Genomic DNA, 15,795 nt, shown 5'->3' on the forward strand with positions numbered 1-15,795 from the left:
TACATGCATGTTATTGTTAAGTGTTGGAGCGTCACAAATATACATGTATATATTTTAAAATAAAATATGTAAAATTTGAGGGTTTTCTTATTTTTTTTATAGCAAATGCCATCATTTACAGGTCTCTATACGTTAAAATAAATATTTATACTTTATGTGTGATTTATCAAATATAAAATTTGAATATCTATAACTAATCTATGGTTATTTTATATTAATTCATGTATTATCGTTAAATGAATATATATATATATATATATATATATATATATATATGTATGTATGTATGTATGTATGTATGTATATTATTGAATGAAAAGACTATAAATATTATATGTATGTATACACATATGCGCACGTGGGCATATACAATATTAATGCATATATTTTGAGTTGAGCTTTGATTAAATCTTGCTCATTTTTTTTATAAAAAAAATGCAGTTGTTTAAATTGGTTTATATTATTTTTTCATCTTTATAGATGGATTTTCTTTTCAGGATGATACATTCACACATCCAGCCACATATATTTCTTAGACACAAACATAATAGATTTATAATTATGCAGACAAATTTACAGAAAATTCCACCATTTTTCATATCATTGTGTTTTTGCCCTTACAACCTTCAAGAAATCACATAGATAATAAAGTACATTTTGATTATTTAATTAAAAATTCACAACCTCATCATTATTTTTTTAAAAAAAAACACTATTATAATTATAATTATAACTATTTCAATTATATTATATTATAAAAGAAACTAAAAGATTTGAGATTTCAACCATGGTTTTTAGATTCGGACCAAAATCCAGTTTTTGGATTTTGACTGGGTCACTCGGGTCAATTTTTTATTTTTTAAAAAAATCAAAACGATATCATTTTAATTAAAAAAAAAATTAACAAGTTGCAATCAGGTTTTTTACCGGGTTTTACTGGGTTACACCAAGTTTTTCTTTTTTTTATATTTTTTTCAACCCAATCCAGTTTCAGTTTTGGATTGACTCACCGGTTTTAAACTATAATTTCAATTATGCTTGTTTTCACACATTTCAACGTTCACGTCATTATTCACTACCAAATTTTCACTTGGTCCTTGAATGTTTTCTCACTTGACACTTTTGTCACTAATGTACTTTTTTTTATTTAATTCCTGCGAGTAATGCTAGCATTATTTTTAATGTTGGGATTTATTACTATTTGCATTCCTTCGTACACCAGATTCATCATTAGATGTCCTGATGATAGATTAAAAAGCAAATAAATTAAATTAATTTTAATTTACCCTCAAGAGAATAATAGAAAAGATCAAGGAAAGATTGATATTTAAAACACAATCAAAACCTCTTCCCACTTACGTTGTTCAAACGGTGTGGTAAAGTTCATCTAGGTCTCTCAAGTTTTACTTTTTTCATATTCCTTGCCTGTTTTTTAACATTTTTCATTTTAATCCTTAAATTTATTTTTTTCATCCCAATCCTTGGATGTTTATAGAAAATAGAAACAAAATCATAAAAACAGTGAGACAAAACTCTCCAATTGCTAAATTATCACTATCAATAGCCATGATCTTGATGTCATTTGATTTATTTTAAAAAAAGTATTAAATATAGGTTGTTTTTAGTGGGATTTAATTTTTTTTTATTTGATTTTAATTTTTTTTCTTTTTAAAATGTGTTTTATGATACCTAATTTCTCCCGTAGTATATAAAATGACCGGAAGGTCCAAGTATTTTTTACCTTGAATCTCAAATTTCAATATTTTTTTATCCAAAAAATGGAAAAAAATAATATAAATCTTTAAATTTCATTTTAGTAATAGTGCAATTGTCCCGATTATTATCTAAACTTGAGACGGTTCACCATCACCACCCGCGGAGCTGGCTTACAGTCCAAAGAGAGCGATGGTGGAGCTGAGGCACTCGAGCTCGCTTGGAGCTCGAGCCTCTTCCTCCCCAATGAAGCGTGACGAGGACGCCTCCCCTCTCATCCACGGTAGCACTCACGACGACGATCACCGCCATCAATTTTCCAGAGATCGTGACCGTCCCTTTTGTTCTTTTCTCAGTGACGATCCTAGGGTTTTTTCTCCCCTAAACTCCAAGATCTCCTTAATCTTGATTTCTATCTTTGTTATTGTGGGATTAATCTCCGCTTTCTCCATCTTTAATCGATTGGTGAGTTTTTGGATTTCGATTTTGAAATTTGTTTGCGTTTTTGTTTAACTTTCACTGCTAATTTTTTTATTGTCTTTGTAGAATGCTCCATACCTGTGTAAGAAAGATGGCATTGTTCTTCATTGTCCGCATGTAAGTTCTTGAAATTTTCTCTCTTTTTGCCTCAATTTACAGTTCTTGATTAAAGTATGCCAGCTTATTTAACAGCTTCTATATTTTAGGTAAAGGAAGCCCCTTCACTCTGGGAAAACCCAGTCTCCGCCACAACCTCTTGGAAGCCTTGTGCTGAGCGCCGCGATGATGGGATATCAGGTGATTTTATCATGAACTCAGTAGTTTAGCCCTAGATATTCACGTTGACTAGATACAAAATTGATGTGGGTGTGAAATCTAAGTTCTAAACACAACTGTACCTGGTAGTCTAGCCCAGCAATACTAATGTCCACATGGTGTGATCCCGTCCTTTCATTTTATTCTCGGTTCCAATTCACAACCATTTTGTTTGTGAGCATTGATGAACAGAGATATGAAGGTCGAGCCCCCCTTTGGGCTCTTGATGTCACCTATCACATGGCCCCTCTAACTCCCTTGAATTCTTGACGATCACCTGCAAGCTTTGCTGTTTTTTACCTTCTTGTTATTACAACCTGTTCCATTTTTTTCAATAAAGGAATTTAAAAGCCCTCTGTTGTTTGTCCGTTTGTGCCTTTACAACTTCAGGAATAAAAGTGTTCTGTAATCTGTAATAGAAATGTTCTAGGCAATAAAAAAAGCCAGTTTGCATAAGGAATTTAGAAGAAACTTGTGCTGTTTAACATGTTTTAATGCTATATTTCCAGTTTACATATCCACAGATATAGGAAATCGCAGTTGTATGTCGTGTTGTTGGAAAGATCAGCATGAATTAAATCTAATAGTGAAAGCAACTTTCTTTCTTCTCATCCATTCATTTTGTCTGTTTTAACTCTGACTTTTCTCTAATTTTTGCAGATCTGCCTCCTGAAAATGAAACAAATGGTTATATATTTATCCATGCAGAGGGTGGTTTGAATCAGCAAAGGATTGCTGTATGGATTCATTCTCTCAAATAGTATAATTATGCAAGTTCTCTGTGTTTTTTTGTTTTTTGGTTTTGAATTGAAATATCACAGCGACCCTTCCCCTCCACCTACCCCCATCCACAAGAAGGAAAAAGAAAATAATTTGTGAAATGACTGGGTCTTGTGGTTCTTTATATTTTTCTTTGAGAAATTGTCATTTGCTTCCTTTTCTTACTCCCCCCACATTCAAAGCAAGGAGTTGCATGAACCTTGAGAATCTATCTCTTCATCCTCTGCATGGCCTAATGTGTCACGGAACCACATGGTTCTGTCATGCTCGACCTATCTCAAATCTCTTAAGACTTTTGTTGTTAAATATATAGTCTTAACCCTGTAAGTGATATATTTTTTTTTGTTTTTAAAAAAGGAAACTAATTATAGATTGTGATGTAATTTCTACCCAAATCCCATCTTTTCTAATGCAATTCACTATTGTGTCTTCCCTTGCTGGCCATGGCCACAGAATAGTTGGCATGCCGCACAATGTCCTTAAGGATAATAGAATTCCAAATAACTAGAGTTAGCTCCTATTTAGCTGTAATATGGGGCATTTATTTCATATTTGGGGAAATCTACCTAACAGGACCCAATTCATGCCACAAGGTACACGTTAAGGAGGTTGACCTTGCTAAGACACTTTTAAGGTAGCGTCTAATTATTGTCTCATGACAAAAGAGACGGAGACAATGGAGACAAAGAAGACATGATTCTTTGCACCTTTTGTTTTCAGAGTACAAAAACACACTCCAAAACTGACCTACAGATTTATTTTGTATCCATGTCTATTCAACCAAACACGTTTTTGTCTCTTTTGTATCTGTTCCTTCTATTTTGTGACACTAACCATACGCAACCTAAGTGATCACTTCACTTAGAATCCTTTGATCTTAGTATAATGTTTGTTAGTTTGGTAGGTCAAAAAATTAAAATATCTGAACTAGGTGGTTTCTGATACTCCCTTTTTTGGCCAATCAATTGTTAATATTTGATCTTGGTAATTTTGCTGGTTTGATAATTAAGTTTTCTTTTTTTCTCTCCTTACCTCTTCATGATTAATCAAATTAACTTCCAGTAGTAGATTTTCATAAACAAATTATGCTTGTTTTTTCCACTTACTTACCAAGCAACAAGCTTTAAAGTGATTGGATTAGACTGAATATATGCAATGCCACCCTTGTTTTTAATGCAGATATGCAATGCTGTAGCAGTGGCCAAAATAATGAATGCCACCCTTATTTTGCCTGTTCTGAAGCAGGATCAGATTTGGAAAGACCAAACGTAAGCCAATATTCTTATGCATATAATAGCATTGATACCTAGAGCTTACGTCTTGCAACATTCTTATAATGTAAAATGTTGTTTTTGTTTCTTTTTCTCTTGATTCTATCTTTAACTTCGAGAATTAAGAAATAATGTTTCTCAAGTATAGCGTTGCTCCTCATATCCCTTATTAAGGTCTTCCAGCTTCCACACTAACTGTTCCTGCTGTTTTTCAAAAAAAGAAGAAAAAATCAGTTGGAAATTGATGTGATTCTGATATGCACTCAACAAATATGTATATTTTGTGGCTGTATAATTGTCTGAAATAGGTTCATTTGACTTTGGCATAATTACTAGTATATGTTTTGCTATATTTCCTTTTCTCTTGCTAAACTTAGTCACATGTGTGGTTATATTAATGAGTTAGGTTGTATCCTCTGTTCACAAGCCATCTTTTATGATTTTAGAAACTTAAATACCTGCAGGAAATTTGAAGACATTTTTGATGTTGATCATTTCATTGACTATTTAAAGAATGATGTACGGATTGTTCGTGATATACCCGAGTGGTTTACTGACAAATCAGAGTTATTCACAAGCATAAGGTTTGATTTTTGTGTTCTTTATCATTTTCTCATATTATGTACATTCATGTGTGGACTCCAATTTGTTGTGACTAGCATTGATTATTTGGAAACAAATTGCCATTTATGTTATAGACGAACAGTGAAAAACATTCCAAAATACGCACCTGCTCAATTCTACATAGACAATGTACTGCCTCGAATCAAGGAAAAGAAGATAATGGCCCTAAAGCCTTTTGTTGATCGGCTCGGGTAAGTCATGGATGTCTTGCATCTTTGGGGCACTAGGCTCAAAATTTTGCTTTCGTCAAGGGAAAAATAATTCTTGTATTGTTTTTTTTCTTAATCTGTTTATTTTCCTTATTCGTTTATGTTGTAGATATGATAATGTTCCTCCAGAAATCAACAGGCTAAGGTGCAGGGTGAATTATCATGCTCTGAAATTTCTTCCTGAGATAGAGGAGATGTCTGATTTATTGGTATCAAGGATGCGAAACCGCACAGGAATTTCAAATCCATTTATGTATGTGACATTGTAATCTGAAGTTGACTGGGCTTCTTTCCAGTCATTGTTAATTCGAAGTTTAGTGGTGCTGAAAGTTATTTATCATACAGGGCTCTTCATCTTAGATTTGAAAAGGGGATGGTAGGTCTATCATTCTGTGATTTTGTGGGGACAAGGGATGAGAAAGATAGAATGGCAGAATATAGAAAGAAAGAGTGGCCTCGACGGTATAAGGTGAGTTATCATGCATCATAAGCTTTTCTGGTTTTAGTTGGAAACTAAAACAGGCATGGATGCATCATAAGCTTTTGGTGATTTATCATGCAGAATGGTTCCCATCTATGGCAACTGGCCCTGCAAAAACGGAAGGAAGGACGGTGCCCTCTTGAACCCGAGGAAGTAGCTGTGATTCTTCGGGCTATGGGATATCCTAAGGAAACTCAGATTTATGTAGCTTCTGGCCAGGTTTATGGTGGACAAAACCGAATAGCTCCACTAAAGAACATGTTCCCAAGCCTGGTAAGGCCTTTGATTCTGTTTCTTTGCTCCCCCTTCTCCATTGATGAAGTGACTAAACATGTTTTATGAAATCATTTCCATCTCTCTTAACTGCTCATACTTTGTCCCCAGCATATACATCCAATTGATGCTTTTAAGATGGAAAATTGTGTATAAATTCCACATGTATAATATTGCAGCCATGGGCAACCCCATCTCATTATGCCCTTGATTCAAAACCACTCACATCAGTTCCTCACTGATTGCCAGAGATAAAAAAAAGGAAGAATGTTTTCCAGTTACTGAAATATCGAGGCCTGCTTGAATACAAATGCTTAGTAGTGTATTTCTATGTGTGTTACCATTGGAGAAGAGAATTTCATTTTTCATTGGGATGGGAAGCTGAATGGTTTTGCATGCTCAATGTTTAGGATATTGAGAAAACAAAGCACCCGTAGCTGTGATCGTTGGCTTAATTTTTGTAGTTGCGTTTTTTGTGAATGCCTAGCCTGTGAGAGGACCCTTTCAAAGTGAATTTTCTTATAAAAAGTTTGATGTTTTAACCTCATATATGACTCCAAGGTTTTCTGACAGGTAACAAAGGAAGAGCTGGCAACCAAAGAAGAGTTGGATGGATTCAGGAAGCATGTGACAAGCTTGGCAGCCCTTGACTTCCTGGTTTGCCTCAAGTCTGATGTGTTTGTGATGACCCATGGAGGCAACTTTGCTAAATTGATTATTGGGGCCCGTAGATACATGGGTCATCGTCATAAATCCATAAAACCAGACAAGGGGCTAATGTCCAAATCTTTTGGAGACCCGTACATGGGCTGGGCGACTTTTGTAGAGGATGTGGTTGTCACTCACCAGACACGAACTGGATTGCCAGAGGAGACTTTCCCTAATTATGACCTCTGGGAAAACCCTCTGACTCCTTGTATGTGTAGAGCCTGACTGCGTATCGTTTTGGATGCATCACGGAGAGTTCATTTTCAGGAGCATGTCCTGAAAGAGCCAAAACCAAGCGGCTTAAAGGTAAGAATATGGGAAGAACTAGAGGAATATGATCTGCACAAATAGGTGCTGGCTAGCTGTACCAGGAATCGGGCATGTGGTTGGATGACTCAAGCCTTTTTGCAGGCACTCAGCAGTTTAGTCTCCAGGACAAAAAAGATGAGCAGGTGTGCCAAAGACTGGAGACATTTTTTTCTTTTCTTTTTGGTCTATTTATTTATTGTAATTGCAAGTTAAAATTTGTAAGTTGATAGCTAATGCTTATGGAAATATCGAAGGAAATAGAGAAGACAAGGTACTGGTATCCCTGTGAAGAATGCTCTACTATCGGTACTATCGGGTGTTTGAGAAATATATTAAAATAATTTTTTAAAAATATATTAATTTTTTTTTATTTTTAAAAATTATTTTTGATATTAATAAATTAAAATGATATGAAAATATTAAAAAAAATATTAATTTGAAGTTAAAAAAATAAAATTTTTTGTTTTTGTTTTAAATATGTTTGAAATGTAAAAACTGGAATGGAAGGATAGGCTAGTTGTTGAGTTGGTATTTGAAAGGGATGTTTTCTAAAATATTTTTTAATTAAAATAATATTTTTATATTTTTAAAATTTTATTTTTAAGATAGTTTAGGAAATAATATAAAAATATTAATTTTTTAAAAAATATTTTTAAAACAAAAAATGAAGCTATTAATAAGATTAACTATTACCTAATTTTTTTTATATATAAAAAAAAAAAACAGTAGAGGTTGACAGATTTTAATAACAGACAGGAGAAGTGACTCAAATTTTGACACTTCACTTGTTTCTTCTTATCAACTAAACCAGACAACGCCGTCTAATTTTTAATCTTCTTAAAATATACTAGAACTTATGATTCCGTCAAGTAGAGTAGAAAAAGACACGAGGGAGGATTTCAATTCCCGATACCCAACACGCTACCATCACCGGCAAATTAAATAAGAAAAAAAATAGATTATCCTCCCGTCCATTATGAAAATTAAGTACTAACCGTCCTTTGAAAAACCTGATGGTGCATTTGCATTTCATTGATCATCAAGAAGAGCTGAGAACTCGGGATTATGGCTATCCTACCACGCACCTCTCTGTCTCTCTTCTTCTTCTTCAGTTTCTCTCTTTACAGGTGCTTTTCTGTCTCTCTCTTTCTCATAATTGCTTATCAATCAACCATCGTGAACAACCTAGAACCTGAAAATTCTCCTTCCTTTATATAAATTTTTAAACTCTTTGTGTGAATTGCCAGATTCTATATAGAAACTTGTTTGAGTAAATTTCCCTTTTCTGGCTTTGAAATTTCTGATATATTACTGCCATCTAGCTTGGTTTACCAAAGTTTAAATTTACTATATTGTTGTGTCTTTGACAACTCTCTTGTACTTGCTAGATGTTTTTTTTTCATGAGGTTACCAAATCACACACACACACACACCCCACTCTCTTTCCAAATATGTATGTGTGTGTGTGTGTTTGTGTGTGTGAATTCCTTGTATTTTGTATTTAGTTTCCGTATATTTGTATTTAATTATGGTATATACGAATGATTTCTATAGATGGTATGATGCCAAGATGCATTTGTAGCCCAGGGTATGTTTACTATATAGTGAACGCCTTCTCTCCCTGTCCTAGATAGTTAGGCAGAAGGGTTGTGTTTGGACTTCAGTATACTAAAACAATGACGACCCTACTGCTGAGCTCTCTGTTCTCTTCATGTTTGGTTCCTTCGGTTTTTATTTTCACAGGTGCTTCTCTTTCTACGTTTCTTCTATTCACTGCTGTTATAACTAACATAGGAGATATTCTGATAGAATTCCAGAGTTTGTTGTAAACTTCCTTCGCTGGTTTTGAAATAAGAAAACCCTTTTTACATCTGATTATTGGAAGCAAGGCAAGTACTTTCGAAGTTGCTGACTAAACAATGCAATTACATTGTTAAATTTTGGTACATAGATGTCCATATTGAATTGAAGAACTCATAATTATGTTTCATTTTGTCTATCTCATAAATGTTCCAACTGTTCTGAAGGTTTTCTTGACTAAATCTGTGAACTTAATTCATACAAAACACATGTTAGGGTATCATCTCAACCTGAGCGGGCTAGCTTTCCACCTCGAGGTTGGAACTCTTATGATTCCTTTTGCTGGATTGTTTCTGAAGAAGACTTCCTGCAAAGTGCCGAAATCATCTCTCATCGTCTAAAGCCTTATGGGTATGAGGTATGAATATGGTTGATGACTACAATCAACTTTTTTAATTACTTGATCAGTATGAGAATGGGAAAGTTTACTGACATGGAGGTTGTCTTTTATCTGTTCAAATTCATGTAGTATGCAGTGGTAGATTACCTCTGGTATAGGAGAGATGTTCCAGGTGCTTCAACAGATTCTCGTGGATTTGATGTAATTGATGGATGGGGGAGGTTGATCCCTGATCCAGTCAGATGGCCCTCATCCAAGGGGGGGTTCACAGAAATAGCCAAGAAAGTTCACGGCATGGGTTTGAAGTTTGGGATTCACATTATGAGAGGATTAAGTAGACAGGCATATGATGCGAACACCCCTATCTTGGATACTACCAAGGTAAGTTTGGGATTCACGTTATGAGAGGATTAAGTAGACAGGCATAAGAATATATGATGTGAACACCCTCATTTTGGATACTGCCAAGGTATTGCTCCTTGTTATCAATGAGGATTCATTCTTCTCTCTTCTCTCTTTTCTATTTTCCCCCCCTCAGGAAAAAATTTTCTTCTTGTTTCCTTCACAAGCTCAGATTGCACAGTCCTGCAAAATCTATCATCATAAAAAGTAGACTGGTCAGGTGAAAGGTGAAATGTAAGACATAATGCTAAAATTCAATTTCTATTAGGGAGGTGCTTATGAAGAGTCTGGACGACGATGGCGGGCAAAAGATATAGGGATCAAGGAGAGGTCTTGTGCCTGGATGCCACATGGTTTCATGAGTGTAAATACTAAGTTGGGAGCAGGAAGAGCCTTCTTGAGGTCACTTTATGAACAGTATGCCGAGTGGGGTGTTGATTTTGGTAATTAGTAATTAACTGAAATCTGCATTTTTCCATCTTTCCCAACACATTAACAGGTCTATGAATCCAACAGGGTGCATCTCAAGTCTCAACATTCTCTAGAGAATGAATTTTCTCTTTCACTTCACTTATTAAGAATGGTAAAATAATTTGTCAAAGCAGCATTGCAGCTTTCGAGAACCGTTTGCATTGTTGGAAGCATGAATGAAGTATTGTTCTGTAATAATGTAGGAAATATATGTTGAAGGTCTTGGAAGGACCCAATAGTAACAATGCAATGAGTCAAATAGAGCTTTGACCTCTTCAAGCATCCTAAGCTTGAACTAGGCTTAGGTCAAGCTTCTTATGGTTTATTTGAAAAAAATCCTCCAAAATTAATCTTGAGCTCAAGGTTGTTAACTCAACAAAGAAATGGAAGTACAAATTCTAGATACACAAGTCATATTGACAAAACTATTACCAAACCTATAGCTGTATAGATATAGATTATTATGGAAAGAAATTACAAAAAATAATTTATTTCTGAAAAGATTGACCTCTATAGCTTTATTTTTAGGATGCTTAGTTGCCCTGTTTGTGCTGAATGTGTTTGTACGTTTAAAATCAAGTTAATCTGTTATGGAGTTGAGCTTAGAACTGGTAACGGACAATTTGCTTGGTTTTCTGCCCTAAAATCTAAATCAAGTCAGAAATTAAAAGTTTTGACTGGCATTTATTACAAAATTGTGAATTCCGTCCAATTCAGTCTTCCCTCCTGTTATTTATACCTCTAGGATTTCTGAGTGGCTTCACGTCAGTCTCTCTATTTTAATAATTTTTATATTCTTTGCTTCTCTTTTATTTGCAGTGAAGCATGATTGTGTATTCGGTGATGACTTGGATGTAGATGAAATAACGTTTGTGTCAGAGGTATACAGCATTTTTGGTGCATAAATTTTACCTCTTCAATCTTTTCTGAATAGTGATGGTGATATATGAAGAGCACTTGTTTAGGTTCTGCAAAAGCTTGATCGTCCCATGCTGTATTCTTTGTCTCCTGGAACCAGCGCGTCACCAACCATAGCAAAAGATATAAGTGGATTGGTAAACATGTACAGGGTCACTGGGGATGATTGGGATACATGGGGAGACGTTGCAGCTCATTTTGATGTTGCAAGGTGGATCTAAGTTTTCATGCAAAATAAGAGCTTAAAATTCAAATTACATGTAGATTGCCCTCTCTAATTGGTGTTTTTCTTCTATTCTTCCATTTTTTTTGATGTGATGTCTTGTTCTTCTGCTTCAGGGACTTCGCTGCTGCTAATAAGATTGGTGCCAAGGGCTTGCTGGGGAGGTCATGGCCTGACTTAGATATGCTACCCTTGGGATGGCTTACAGATCCAGGTGAAAAGTTAGCAGATTCTTCTTTTTAATTCTAGCACTTTTTAAATGAAGCAATGGAACGCTTGCTGTTACATGGTGGTAGCAAAATAGCATAGCTTGCATAGGTCCAGGCACTTGAGTGTTGATCATGTTAACTAACAGTAACAAAAACACATCCTAGTAACAACTTCATTGAAAAGTAATGCATCTGGACCAGTTTTTACCTTGGGTCTAGGGGTTTGCAACTTAAATTGCAGAGTATTCATGATTAACTTGAAAGTGTTTAAAAAGTTCCACTAAAAAGAACAAAAATTTGAATAATCACATTGCTTTTCTGCATCCTAGGTTCTAACAGGGGACCATACAGAATGTGCAACCTTAATCTAGATGAACAAAAAACTCAGGTATGTATATGCAACTCTAAATGTGTGTCAGTCCAATGTAATAAATAAGCTTTTTTTATTGATGACTTGATACAAGTTTTTTCTTTGCAGATGACTTTGTGGGCAATGGTCAGATCCCCTCTCATGTTTGGAGGAGATGTTAGAAAGCTTGATGAGACCACATACAGTTTGATCACGAATCCCTTTGTTCTGGAAATAAATTCTTTTAGCATGAACAATATGGAGGCATGTGAAACAATGTTTTTTTTAGAGGCCTTTGGAATATTAACTGATTTTTTTCCTGATATATCATCACATTGCACATGCAGTTTCCTTATGTTACTGGTACGAAGGGTTCTATACATAAGACCATGGCTCTCAGCCAACTATCAAGAAAATGTTTGAAGGAAGTTGTATCACGTACACGATTTCTGGGTCTCACTAGCTGCAATAATCCCAAAGTTAATGGATGGTTAGTTGAAGCTCTTGACGATCTTGACCAGATATGCTGGAAAGAGAACGTGCGAAGCCACGAACCTTTATGCCTATACAAGCGAAAACCTCTTTTGGCTTCGTAATCTCTTTTACCCTCCTTAGTTGTTCCAAACAACAGACTATTATTATGACATCCTCTGATGCTGTGAATGGAAATGTAGTGATGAACAGTTAATTTACAATCAAGGAGAGCTCCATTTATTAGCCAGTGATGGAATGGAGTTTTGCTTGGATGCTTCTTCAAGACAGAAGCGTACTTCAAAAGAACTAAAGAGCAGTTCCTTCTCCCCCTGCAGATCAGATGCCAATCAGGTATCTCTTCATTCACAATTCCCTAATTTCTAACGAAGGCACAGGAGCTAGTTTCCTGTACAATTTTAGTGGAACACAGAGAAGACAAATGTCACTTTCTTGCAGAATCATGTATAAATTGAACGCAAACAATTAACAAATACATAAAGTAGGAAACTATAACTGTCTGATTGTTGAAGCTCCAAATTATATTGTCATTATTTAATTAATGGTTATAATTATCATCATATGAGTGATACTTGAAGGCACAGGAGCTAGTTTCCTGTAAAATTTTAGTGGAAAACAGAGAAGACAGATGTCACTTTCTTGTAGAATCATGTATAAATTGACAGTAAACAATTAACAAATACATAAAGCAGGAAACTATAACTGTCTGATTGTTGAAGCTCCAAATTATAATGTCATTATTTAATTAATGGTTTTGCCAGAATGGTTATAATTATCATTATATGAGTGATACTTGAAAGCAAACTCTCAATTTCAACAGATGTGGGAGTTAAACAATAATGGATCCCTTATCAGCAGCTATTCTGGTCTGTGTGCAACTGTGAACTCAATTGACGGTAATATGCTAGAAGTTCAAGCTGATTTTCTACATGTTCATTAAGGGCCACTCGATGATTTTTCCTTGCCATGTTAATATATATGCAGCTAAAGTTGGTAACAGTGGAGTTCGCTCTTGGATTGCCACTGGAAGAAAAGGTTTGATGCCCTCCAAACTCTCGATAAATTTGGTTTCAATGTCACCATTCCTTGGCAGTATTTTTAAAAGAACCCAGAGAAGTTTGTGGTTTAATGAGAAACTTGATCCCTAGGATGATTTTCCATTTCTTGATGAGTGCGTTCCAATTTTTGTTGAAGTTTTGGCAGAGGTGAGACTCAAACAAGAGACCTCAACCTTCTTGCCTACGCAAGAGTACCACTGAGCTACATGCTTACTGGTTACCCCCAAGATGATTATGATCCCTTGGTGAAGGGAAGCTATTTAAATCGAACTGTTATGTTTTTCCATGTATCTGGGGTGGAAAATAGTCTGCTCAATATCAATATTCATGCCTTCATTTATTATTGTTGTTGGGCGTATATGTTTATTTTATAAGTTCCAAATTGCCTCATTCAAAAAGGAACGATCTTCTCCTCTTAGCTGCCAACTTGTTTGTCTAGTATGGCACTCTGGTAGCGTCTAACCATACCTATGAATTATGATTGATAATTAGCATGCCTACAGTCATTGATCTGAAAACTCTTAGGGCATACTGCATATGTATCTATTTCTCTTAATACATCAATGCCTTCGCCTTTCTGTTTACTCAGGAGAAATTTATGTCGCACTTTTCAATCTGAACTCGGTGAAGACAGTAATATCAGCGAAGACATCAGACATGGCTAAGGTACTTCCTGGGAGAAACTTTAATGGGACATCATGCCACGGCAGAGAAGTTTGGAGTGGAAAAGATTTTGGAAAAATAGAAGATTTAATATCAATGGAGGTAGAGGTGCATGGCTGTGCATTGTTCGTCGTCAACTGTCGCTAGTGTAAACCGACACGGCAGAGTTTGTTTCCTTGCCATCCCTTTCTTTTCCGTTTCTTCTTCACTCTCTGTTATTGTATGAGCGAAAAGAAGAGGTGGCTGTTGTGTCAAACGCAATGAAGTTAAGTTCCATTTAAGTTGGAGCAGCCAAAATTTGATAACTGTTTTTTATATATATATTAAAATAATATTTTTTTTATTTTAAAAAAATTGCATTTCAAAACAATCAAAAAGATATAAAAAATAATTTAAAAAAATAAAATTTTAGAGAAACAAACGCTTTCCAAAGACTAAGAGCGTGTTTGGCAGTGTGGTTGCGGGTGCTTTTCAAATAACTTTTCGTGCCAAAATACATGTCAATGATGTTTTTTTATTTTTTAAAAATTATTTTTGATATCAGCACATCAAAACGATTTAAAACGGTTTAAAATGTATAAGCTATATTAAATTTTAGTAAAACAAAAAAAAATAAATTTTTTAAAAATGCAGCTGCACCCACGTTCCCTAATAAGAGGGTGTTTGGCAGTGTGGTAGTGGTTGCTTTTCAAATAGCTTTTCGTGTCGAAATACATGCCAATGATGTTTTTTCATTTTTTAAAAATTATTTTTGACATCAGCACATCAAAACGATCCAAAAAGTACAAACTGCACTCAATTTTAGCAAAAAAAAAAAAAAATTTGAAATTCGGTGAAAAGCAGGTTCAACCGCAGAACCAAACAGCCCCTAAATGTCATGTTGATTTGCCACTCTCCTTGTATCCTTCGATGGACTTTTAGACAGCAGAGAGCATACTTATAAATCCGATCCAAGCCGATCCGGGATGCTTTATTAAAAGTCAACAGACTTGACAGTCAATTCTTTTTTTCTTTTATTAACCCGGCCCAAGCCGATCCGGGTTGTTTTATTAACAGCTACACTGGGAAGGTTATGCAGGTAAATAACCATTAAAAAAGCATCAGGAGATAGTGCTTGCTCAGGGAGGGGGGCGTTTCTCGGAGTTTTGCTTTGGTTTTTAGATGTTTTGTAGAGGTATTTTTTTATTTTAAAAATATTAAATTAATTATTTTAGTGTTTTTTTTATTTTAATGTGTTAGTATTAAAAATAAAAAATTATTTAAATATATTATCGAAGTAAAAAAAAAAATCAAGGAGTTTGTTGATAGAATTTTTTGAACGAGAAAGAAACAAACGAAAAAATATGCACTGACAAATGAAAGAGAAAAGGATAATGGTGGGTGGAGAGGTGATGGTTGCTTAGGTGTGTATTTTTTATGAGTTTTTTTTTTAAATATTTTTAAGTTTTTTGAAAAATATTAAAATAATATTTTTAGTTGTTTTTTTATATTTTTAATATACCAATATTAAAAATAAAATAAAAATATTATTTTAATATATTTTTAATTAAAAAATATTTTTTAAAATACTATAAATTACAATACTAAATATTTTAAAAATTATTAACATGGGTTAATAACGTGGGTTACTAGTTACAACTTAAACAT

The 15,795-nt window shown here is 34.5% G+C and overlaps 2 protein-coding genes across 5 annotated transcripts; both read left to right on the forward strand.

Annotated features, from left to right (window-relative positions):
* Window positions 1-1,823: 1,823 nt before the first annotated feature.
* On the forward strand, window positions 1,824-7,443 carry LOC18101684 (protein PECTIC ARABINOGALACTAN SYNTHESIS-RELATED). Its single transcript, XM_024607088.2, has 11 exons — window positions 1,824-2,178; window positions 2,260-2,310; window positions 2,400-2,490; window positions 3,169-3,245; window positions 4,468-4,556; window positions 5,024-5,143; window positions 5,258-5,374; window positions 5,502-5,645; window positions 5,738-5,861; window positions 5,955-6,146; window positions 6,720-7,443. The coding sequence occupies exons 1-11, from the start codon at window positions 1,906-1,908 to the stop codon at window positions 7,077-7,079; spliced, it is 1,638 nt and encodes a 545-aa protein (XP_024462856.2). The 5' UTR covers window positions 1,824-1,905; the 3' UTR covers window positions 7,080-7,443.
* A 588-nt stretch (window positions 7,444-8,031) lies between these two features.
* Window positions 8,032-14,453, forward strand: LOC18101685 (alpha-galactosidase mel1). 4 transcript variants are annotated; one of them, XM_024607081.2, is made up of 14 exons: window positions 8,035-8,290; window positions 9,219-9,381; window positions 9,493-9,744; window positions 10,034-10,208; window positions 11,056-11,117; window positions 11,202-11,365; window positions 11,494-11,591; window positions 11,916-11,974; window positions 12,065-12,199; window positions 12,283-12,527; window positions 12,610-12,760; window positions 13,248-13,323; window positions 13,412-13,462; window positions 14,075-14,453. In XM_024607081.2, the coding sequence occupies exons 1-14, from the start codon at window positions 8,229-8,231 to the stop codon at window positions 14,293-14,295; spliced, it is 1,914 nt and encodes a 637-aa protein (XP_024462849.1). In that variant the 5' UTR covers window positions 8,035-8,228; the 3' UTR covers window positions 14,296-14,453. The 4 variants fall into 4 exon arrangements, with proteins under 4 accessions (XP_024462852.1, XP_024462849.1, XP_006380003.1 ...); XM_006379941.3 differs by having other exon boundaries at window positions 9,240-9,381; XM_024607082.2 differs by lacking the exon at window positions 8,035-8,290 and adding an exon at window positions 8,748-8,906 and having other exon boundaries at window positions 9,240-9,381.
* The last annotated feature ends 1,342 nt before the right edge of the window (window positions 14,454-15,795 follow it).

The sequence above is a fragment of the Populus trichocarpa genome, chromosome 8 (assembly GCF_000002775.5).
Source record: "Populus trichocarpa isolate Nisqually-1 chromosome 8, P.trichocarpa_v4.1, whole genome shotgun sequence".
NCBI lineage: Eukaryota > Viridiplantae > Streptophyta > Magnoliopsida > Malpighiales > Salicaceae > Populus > Populus trichocarpa.